Source organism: Rutidosis leptorrhynchoides, chromosome 1, assembly GCF_046630445.1.
Source record: "Rutidosis leptorrhynchoides isolate AG116_Rl617_1_P2 chromosome 1, CSIRO_AGI_Rlap_v1, whole genome shotgun sequence".
NCBI classification, from domain to species: domain Eukaryota; kingdom Viridiplantae; phylum Streptophyta; class Magnoliopsida; order Asterales; family Asteraceae; genus Rutidosis; species Rutidosis leptorrhynchoides.
Genome location: NC_092333.1, coordinates 127,207,039 through 127,217,067, shown reverse-complemented (window position 1 = coordinate 127,217,067; position 10,029 = coordinate 127,207,039). Strand labels below are relative to the sequence as shown.

The 10,029-nt window shown below is 32.8% G+C and overlaps 1 protein-coding gene across 1 annotated transcript; it reads left to right on the top strand.

The window, feature by feature from the left end:
* The first annotated feature begins 6,219 nt into the window (after nt 1-6,219).
* LOC139864778 (uncharacterized) lies at nt 6,220-9,126 on the top strand. The gene is made up of 5 exons (XM_071853348.1): nt 6,220-6,335; nt 6,445-6,607; nt 6,833-7,044; nt 7,140-7,227; nt 8,304-9,126. The coding sequence occupies exons 1-5, from the start codon at nt 6,327-6,329 to the stop codon at nt 8,954-8,956; spliced, it is 1,125 nt and encodes a 374-aa protein (XP_071709449.1). The 5' UTR covers nt 6,220-6,326; the 3' UTR covers nt 8,957-9,126.
* Nucleotides 9,127-10,029: the final 903 nt, after the last annotated feature.

Below are 10,029 nucleotides of genomic sequence, written 5' to 3'. Positions count from 1 at the left end.
TATACTTAAATCCGAGAAATATTTTATTGATCTAAAACCAACGGAAGGAACTATACATACAATATCAGGACCTGCTAACTTGATAAAAGGGATAGGAAAGGCAAATTTCATACTACCAAATGGTACAAAATTTTTAATAAATGATGCCTTATTTTCTCCCAAGTCAAGCAGAAATTTATTGAGTTTCTCCGACATATACCTTAACGGGTATGATTATCAGTCAGTGACAACAGAAAATGAGAAATATTTAAGTATCACTGACAAGAGTCATGTGGTTGAAAAACTGCCAAGACTTAGTTCTGGATTACATTATACACATATAAATGTACCAGAAATACATATGGTAGTTAACGAAAAATATATTGATCCTGGTGTATTCAGTTTATGGCATAACAGATTAGGCCATCCAGGATCAACAATGATGAAAAGGATTATTGAATGTACTCATGGACATCCACTAAAGGATAGAAAAATCCATCATGATACAATGGTTCCATGTACATCTTGCTCTCTTGGAAAATTGATAACTAGACCCTCACCACTTAAGGTTGAGAAAGAATCACCAATGTTTCTTGAAAGAATTCAAGGTGATATATGTGGACCAATTCATCCACCATGTGGACCATTTAGATATTTCATGGTTCTAATAGACGCATCTAGCAGATGGTCTCATGTTTGTCTGTTATCAAGCCGTAATGTGGCATTTGCAAAATTTCTTGCCCAAATTATTAAATTGAGAGCTCATTTTCCTGATTACACCATTAAAAGGGTGAGACTTGATAATGCTGGTGAATTTACATCTCAAGCATTTAATGACTATTGCATGTCTATAGGAATTGTTGTTGAACATTCTGTTGCTCATGTGCATACACAAAATGGTTTAGCCGAGTCATTGATTAAACGTTTACAGTTAATCGCTAGACCATTGATAATGAGAACAAAACTCCCTGTATCTATATGGGGTCATGCAATTTTACATGCTGCTGCATTGATTCGCATCAGACCAAGTGCAAGTCATAAATATTCCCCCCTACAACTTGCTTTTGGTCAAGAGCCAAATATTTCCCATCTTAGAACATTTGGTTGTGCAGTGTATGTTCCAATTGCGACACCACAACGTACAAAAATGGGTCCTCAAAGGAGGTTGGGAATATATGTTGGATATGAAACATCTTCAATATTAAGGTATATTGAACCTATGACAGGTGACGTTTTTACAGCACGTTTTGCTGATTGTCATTTTAATGAAACATTGTTCCCTAGATTAGGGGGAGAAATGAAAAATAAAGAAAATGATGTTTCATGGTGTGAACCTCAATTAAAGTATCTTGATCCTCGCACAAAAGAATGCGAGACAGAAGTTCAAAAGATAATGCATATACAAGAACTTGCAAATCAATTGCCTGATGCATTTACAGATACAAAAACGGTGACAAAATCATATATACCAGCAGTAAATACTCCAGCTCGAATTGAAATTCCAAAAGCTGGCAATAACGTCACTCATGAATCTTTGCCACGTCAGAAACGTGGAAGACCAATTGGTTCAAAGGATAAAAATCCTCGAAAAAGAAAATCAGCTGATAATGAAGTAAAAGAAAGTGTTCAAGAAGAACCACAAATCAGTACTCCTACTGCAGAGGAGATTGATGATGTCAATACAGAAATTGCAATCAATTATGCATATTCAAAAATATTATGGAACCGAAATGAAATGAAAAATCTTGATGAGAAATTTTCATTTAATGTTGCATATGACATCATGAATAATGATGATGATCCAGAACCAACATCTATGGTTGAATGTCAAAATAGACATGATTGGGCTCAATGGAAAGAAGCAATACGAGCTGAATTAGAATCACTCAATAAAAGAAAAGTTTTCGGATCCATCATTCTCACTCCTAAAGATGTGAAACCTGTAGGATACAGATGGATTTTTGTCCGAAAAAGAAATGAGAAAAATGAAGTTACAAGGTATAAAGCTAGACTTGTAGCTCAAGGTTTTTCTCAAAGACCGGGAATTGATTATGAAGAAACTTATTCTCCTGTTATGGATGCAATTACTTTTAGGTACTTAATCAGTCTGGCAGTTTCTAAAAATTTAGAAATGCATCTCATGGATGTTGTGACTGCTTATCTATATGGATCACTTGATAGTGATATATATATGAAGATACCTGAAGGATTTAAGGTACCAGAAGCATCAAATGCAAAACCCAAAGAAATGTATTCGATTAAATTACAAAGATCTTTATATGGGTTAAAACAATCGGGACGTATGTGGTATAACCGATTAAGTGATTACTTGATAAGCAAAGGGTATACAAATAATCTTACTTGCCCTTGTGTTTTCATTAAGAAAACAACATCCGGATATGTGATCATAGCTGTTTATGTTGATGATCTTAACATCATAGGTACAAATAAAGAGATCCATGAAGCCATTCAACTTCTAAAGAAAGAATTTGAAATGAAAGATCTCGGAAAAACCAAGTATTGCCTTGGTTTACAAATTGAGCATATGCCTAATGGTTTACTTGTACATCAAACAACATATACTGAAAAGATTTTGAAACGTTTCAATATGGACAAGGCAAAACCATTAAGTACTCCTATGGTTGTTAGATCACTCAATGTTGAAGCTGATCCATTTCGTCCATGTGAAGATCAAGAAGACATTCTTGGACCAGAAGTACCATATCTTAGTGCAATTGGAGCTCTTATGTATCTTACAAATTGTACAAGACCTGACATTTCTTTTGCAGTTAATTTGTTGGCAAGGTTCAGCTCTGCTCCTACCAAAAGACACTGGAATGGGATCAAACACATATTTCGATACCTTCGAGGAACTACTGATTTAGGATTATTTTATTCTAACGAATCAAAACAAGATTTGGTTGGTTATGCAGATGCAGGTTATTTATCTGATCCACATAAAGCTAAATCTCAAACTGGATATGTATTCCTAAATGGAGGTACTGCAATATCATGGCGTTCTCAAAAACAAACACTTGTTGCTACATCGTCAAATCATGCCGAAGTGATTGCATTACATGAAGCTACTCGAGAATGTTTTTGGTTGAGATCAATGACACAACTCATTACTGATTCTTGTGGACTAGAACGCGATAAAAGTCCAACAACTATCTATGAAGATAATGCAGCTTGCATAGCACAGATGAAAGAAGGGTATATCAAAAGTGACCGAACAAAACACATACCACCTAGATTCTTCTCATACACTCAAAATCTCATTAAGGACAACCAGATTGAAATGAGATATGTGCAATCTAGCAAAAACTCTGCTGATCTTTTCACGAAAGCACTTCCAACTGCTATTTTCAGAACACACGTTCATAACATTGGCATGAGACATGTTCAAAAGATGTAACAGCTGAAGCGATGTCTACTTGAGGGGGAGTCAACTCCATGCTGCACTCTTTTTCCCTTAGCTAAAGTTTTTTCCCACTGGGTTTTCTTTAGCAAGGTTTTTAACGAGGCAGTAATTTATAGTTGATCTTCAACAAAATAAAATTGCTATCCAAGGGGGAGTGTTATAATAATAATAATAATATAGATATGGATAGTCAATTTTGGTGTATACATATAGTCAATTTTGGTACACAAAGTATGTATTTTTATATTGAGATTTTAGGCTATAAATACTCATGAATGCAAGCATTAAACTTGCACCATTTCTCACACTTACAAAGTGTTTCTTTCTTTTTCTCTCCATTATCATCTTTGTTCTTACACTTCATTATTAGTATTCTAAATCAAGAATCAAATCACTAAAGGTAGTTATAAGCCTACTGAATTATAACATCAAGAATCAAACCACTAAAGGTAGTTATAAGCCTACTGAATTATAACATCAAGAATCAAACCACTAAAGGTAGTTATAAGCCTACTGAATTATAACATTGACTACTATATTTGCTCTTAGAATTTGAATTTTTTTCTTTAACTTGGGCATGCGCTACCTAGTAGCATGCATGTATGTTTCAAAATATCTAGGTAGTAGCACATGAGCGGGATGTTTGTGTCACTCCAGCACGAATATTCGAGAAAGTTTGTTACACACATTGACACACAAGTGGTATGTCTGTCACGTCAACCACCCATGTAATAAACTTTATCGCCTATAAATAGGCTCATTGGATTATTTATTTCAACATCACACTGTAAACTTAATCTACATAATTAATTCTTTATAAAACTCATACAAACGCCAATTGAATTCCGATCATCTTAATCAAATGTCACCGCCTCAGATATTAATTACTCAACCTAATTGAGTAGATTAATTTTTCGATTGTTTTACACCCTCGTGGATCGAAATTTCAATAGGGCCTGCACGATTGTCGGAGATAAAACAAAGTGGATATCTTTTTCCACAATTTAGCAATCAAACTTACTTCCAATGACATTAGGTTCGATCAATTTTTAAATTCTTGTAATTACCAGGAATAAAATATCATTAAAAATTTTCATTTGCGGAGTATATATCATAAGTATCACATATCATAAAATGATCATAAAAAATAAATATGTATCGAGAAACATGTTTAAACGTTTTATGGTAAACCGAATATTACGGTGGTTGCATCCCACTGCATTTCAATTCTTAATAATGAATAGAATGACCTTTAGATCAAATCAAGTCCTATCATTCATGTTTATCATTTATAATTTACTCCACAAGTTTACATCTTATCTTATCACTAAAATATTCGGTAACTATCAAAGATTAATAACTATCAAAGATTAATATTGATCATGAATGGACGTACAAACTTTACCATAAAAATCATTTGATTTTACAACCACTACCAAATTGATGTTTCATTATATTTTCACACACGATACAACTGAAAATAGAAAATATTGAATGATATTTGTAAGACAAACACAATACCCAATCCTACATATTTAGGGTACAGGGGATGTGAGATGTAAACAATCCTTCATCTATCTTAAAATAAAGTGATATTATTTTTTCACACAGAGTGACACACGTATTCTAATAGTAGAGAAAGTTCTCTCTCTAATAATAATAATAATAATAATAATAATATTAATAAATAAATAAATAAATAAATAAAAATGAAACACCATGAAAATAGTAGAGTCAAATTTTTATTGGTTTTAAATCATGCCTGAAAATCAATTTAGACTCTTAGCGGCAGTCAAGTCGCTTGCTATTACCTCAGTTAATAGAGCAGAACATATATGTACGACAGAGTTCGCACTGAAGTTGTGATGTGGTCCAACGGTTGGTGGCATGCCTCTTTTAGGGGAGGTCAGGAGTTCGACCCCCGTTGGCAACATATTAAAAACACAATTTCATCTCTGCCATGAAGTATCGACCCATGACACCTTTCTCATATCGTTTGGGGGGTAAAGGGGAGAGGGTTTTACTTGGTCGTGCCTTGGATCGGTTTCAAGGTTTCCTCCTGGGCAGCGATGGGGGCGGGGTTATTATCGCTGCATCGGCATAGTCGAAACGAAAGATGATCGCAACGGGTGATTTAGTCCCCTCGAGTGATCCCAATCGCTGTTAAAAAAAAAGATAGAGTTCGCACTAAAAAGGTGTTCTAATAAAAAGATTACATAAAGTTACGTGGAGTATAACTCTTCTTAATTTGCTGTCTGGTTTAAAACTATGAGGTAGGAGCAGTGTTGTAAATCTCCTTATTTCTCCCCGAGATTTCTCCGAGATCTCTTTTTTGGAAGGTCGCCGAGACGAGATGTCCATCTCCCGAGATTTCTTGGTCAACTAGGTGTCAAACTGGGTCAAAGCCACGATTTCTCAAAATTTCTCGCTCATTTATCGAATTTTCACATAAAATCTCGTAATTTTTCAGATTTTCTCGCTCATTTCTTGGATTTTCTTGTAAAATCTTATAAAAATGTATATAAATATACATATATTGATTTATTTATTTATATTTATATTATAAAAAATACAAAGTCAACGTAAGTCAACTTCCGAGATCTCCCCGAGATTTTTTCGAGATGCCGAGTTCTCCCAAAAAATGTTCAAACGAGATTTCCCCGAGATCCGAGATCTCCAACCTTGGGTAGGAGTACTATATTTGTGAATGTTGAATATCATTTAAATATAAAATATATATATAAATAAATATAAATATTTATTAATTAGGATTTGTATAAATGTGGGGTTGTAGTCTTGTAGTTTTACAAAGTGACAACCTCCTATAAATACCAAACTTTGCCTCCAATCCCAAACATTTTTAAATCCATCTTTCTTCCCTCTAAATTCTATCATTATATCTCTTTAAATTAAATATATACTTCAAATGGGCGAGGTAGTTAATTTCCAAAACCTTCCTTTATGTTCAATTCACTCCGTAATTTATTTTTATATGCTTTTTAAAAAAAAAAAACAATTAACTTACAATAACTTTATTATCACAGAAAGATGACACCAAAAAAGAAGCCCAAGTAGACAAAGTTGTTGATGTTGATAATGTCACAAAGAACGTTGAGGAAGTTGGGCCAATCACCATTATTCTAAAACTAGACTTGCATTGTGGTGGTTGTGCCAAAAAGGTCCAAAAATCTGTACGATGTATTCAAGGTAACTCTATAAATCAAAATTAGTGTCGTGTGTATCATTTGATCTAATACGTACGTACAAATTTAGTTTGAACGAAAAAAACTTTATCAAGCACTCCAATGGATTTGCTGATGCTGAAGTCTATATCAGTTGTACTATTTGATCTCCGAATAAGTTTATTTTTGCTTTTTGTTGTAATTTTTCTTATCCGTTCCGTTTGCTCATAAATACATAACCAATATGTAGGTGTGGAGTCTGTAAAAGCGGATTCTGTAAGCAACAGACTAACGGTAATTGGGAAACTCGATCCTACACATATTAAGGAGCGAGTTGAATTCAAGACCAAAAAGAAAGTCGAAATAATATCTCCAAAACCTAAAAAGGACGATGGAGGTGTGAAAAAAGGTGATGATAAACCAGCTGAAACCAAGTCTAACGACCAAAAACTCATGGAGCCGGTAATATTAGAATTTTCTAACGAAATCAATATATTTAATGGGTTTTTAAACATGTTATGGCGTGATAATAGTTATTCATATGGGTGTTTGATTAGGTTCCGTCGACCATGGCAGTATTGAAGATTCCCTTACATTGCGATGGTTGTATACAAAAAATTAAAAGAATCATTCTGAAGATTGATGGTGAGTTGAATTAGAAAAATCATACGATTTTGAAATGATGAACTATAATATATGTGCTATTGTCGTAGGCTCTGAGCTCGGCTCTGAGTGTTACTCGTTTGTATATACTACAATTATAGTTATTATTATATATTATGTTATTGAACATTAATTATAACAAGAAAACACCCAACCTAGTTCCAACCCTTTTCTAAATGATAATATATATAATTATAATTATAATTAATAATAATAATAATAATGTGTATAAACGACATTTTTCATTACTTGTTCGAACTCGATATAAGATGTTAATATTCGATATAAGTTGCTCGAGATCGATATAAGATGCTTGAGCCTGAGCTCGTGTACTAAACAATCTTCAAATATGTTCAAGTTCGGGTTAGAGGTCGGTTAAACTCGACTCAAGCTCAACTTAGTGCTCGGTTAAGCTTGACTCAAGCTCATTTAAGATCGTTTTGAGCTTGTTTAAGCTCTTAATAAGTTGAGCTAGAATAGCTTACGAGTAACTTTACTCATTTACACTCTACCCTTAAGTGGTACTTAAATTAAAGGTATTTACACACAATATAATAAAATGGATGATATACAAATGCTATCTTTATGGATGGTTAGGTTCACCAAAATGCACTAATTAACCATATATGGATACATGCATGCACCGGATGATACATTGAGAACTAGCTAACCACTCAACTTCACCAATCACCATATAAGTTTAGTATGTTGAATAAAGCTTTCGTTGAATAAAGCTTTCTTTTGAAAACTTTAACTTATAATTTAATTTAATTTAATTTCAATTCAATAAAAGATATTGATATCCAAAGCTACTAGAAGGGTTCTTTCAATGATGTATTAGGTAATATTCTTGTAAATTATTATTTATTTGTAATATACTCCTATTAAATTACTAACATGTTGCAAAAAATTCATTTTTAACTTACACAACGTATGGACACAATGTTTACTTTTTCCATTTTCTCAAGAAAATATAAACTTTAAAATGTGTAGTGGACATTACCTAATTATTCTTTAAACTAATCTAACGTTGTTTGTCGTGTTAATTGTTGATGTAGGTGTGGAATCTGTTAAACCGGATAGCAGCAAGAATTGGGTCACGGTGAAAGGAACAATGAATATGAAAGAGCTTATACCTTATTTAAAAGATAAATTAAAAAGAAATGTTGATGTTGTCCCTCCTAAAATAGAAGACAATAAGGGTGGTGAAAAAAAAGATGAAAAAAAGATCGAAGTAAACACTGATGATAAGGACGAGAAGAAAGAAAACGATCATGATAAAGATACCAAAAATGATGTGCAAAAAGCAACAGAAGATCTTGTTACAGACGTCAAGAATAAGAAAACTGAAGATCATGTTACAGACGACGTTAAGAATAAGAAAACTGATGATCAAATGAAAATAACGAGTCGCGATAATGGAGATGTAAGCGAAAATGTGGATGTGATGAATAAATCCGAATATTATAGGAATAATGATAACTCTTCTTATATATATACGTTGCCGGTGTATAATCAAAGTTTTCATAATCAAGATTATGGTGTCCCGGTTTTTTCATCTAACGGTTATGGAAATGGAGATTATGGTTATGCCGTTGGATATTCACGTGGACCTCCCCCTCCTCCGTCACCTATGTCGATTCACAATCCTCATGCTTCAGAACCGGACATGTTTAGTGACGAGAATCCCAATGGTTGTTCGATAATGTGATTCACTTGTGATAAGTGATATGATACACATCATCATAATATGCGATATTTTAAGCAGTTGATGGAGGAATGTATCATGTGTTCGATTCTTGACTTGATTTGTAAAATATGTAATTCGTATTACTCGGGAAAGTTTCCATGTATAAAACTATATATACAAATCTTGTGTAAGCGAAAACGAAAGAAATTGTAAATTTAAATGACTAAAGCGCCAACTTTTTTAAATAATATTGAATATATAGAGGATAAATTATAACGAGTAATATTTACGATTAGTAAAACATAGTACTCCCTCCATTCTATTATAAATGTCCACGTTTGACTTTCAAAGTATTTCTTTATCAAGTTTGACCGTAAATATTTTTATTCGTGTTACACATTATTTGATAAAAACTATATAGATAAAACCGCTTTTATAACCCAATTCATTCATATAAAATTTATCAAATATTATATAACACAAATAAAAATATTTACAGTCAAAGTTTACATAGAAATACTTTGAAAATTAAATGTACACACTTATAATGAGACGGATGGAGTAATATATAAGAGTGAAAAATAAATAAATTATATCAATGCCATATTTCATTCTTAGACCGTTCACATCGGATCGTCGCTGGGCCCGCCGTTGAACGGCGCCAATGCTAGCAACCGCGGTTGTGGTGGTCGTGGTACAAAATGCCCTACAACGACATTCGGGAGCACGGGGTGGGGCCGGAATGAATATATATATATATATATATATATATATATATATATATATATATATATATATATATATATATATATATATATATATATATATATATATATATATATATATATATATATATAATTAAATGAATATAGCCGTTAAAAATTTGGCAACGGTTGTTTCTTTTTCTTTTTTATTTCGAACTTTTACACACAAACACTTCTATATAAACACACATTCAAACACTTCAAAACATACTCCACTTCACAACAATTCAAACACTTCAAACACTATCTTCATCACTTCATCAAAATGTCTTCATCCAAAAAAACATCCAAACAAAAACAAACACCCGAACAAAATTCATCGAGTGAGGA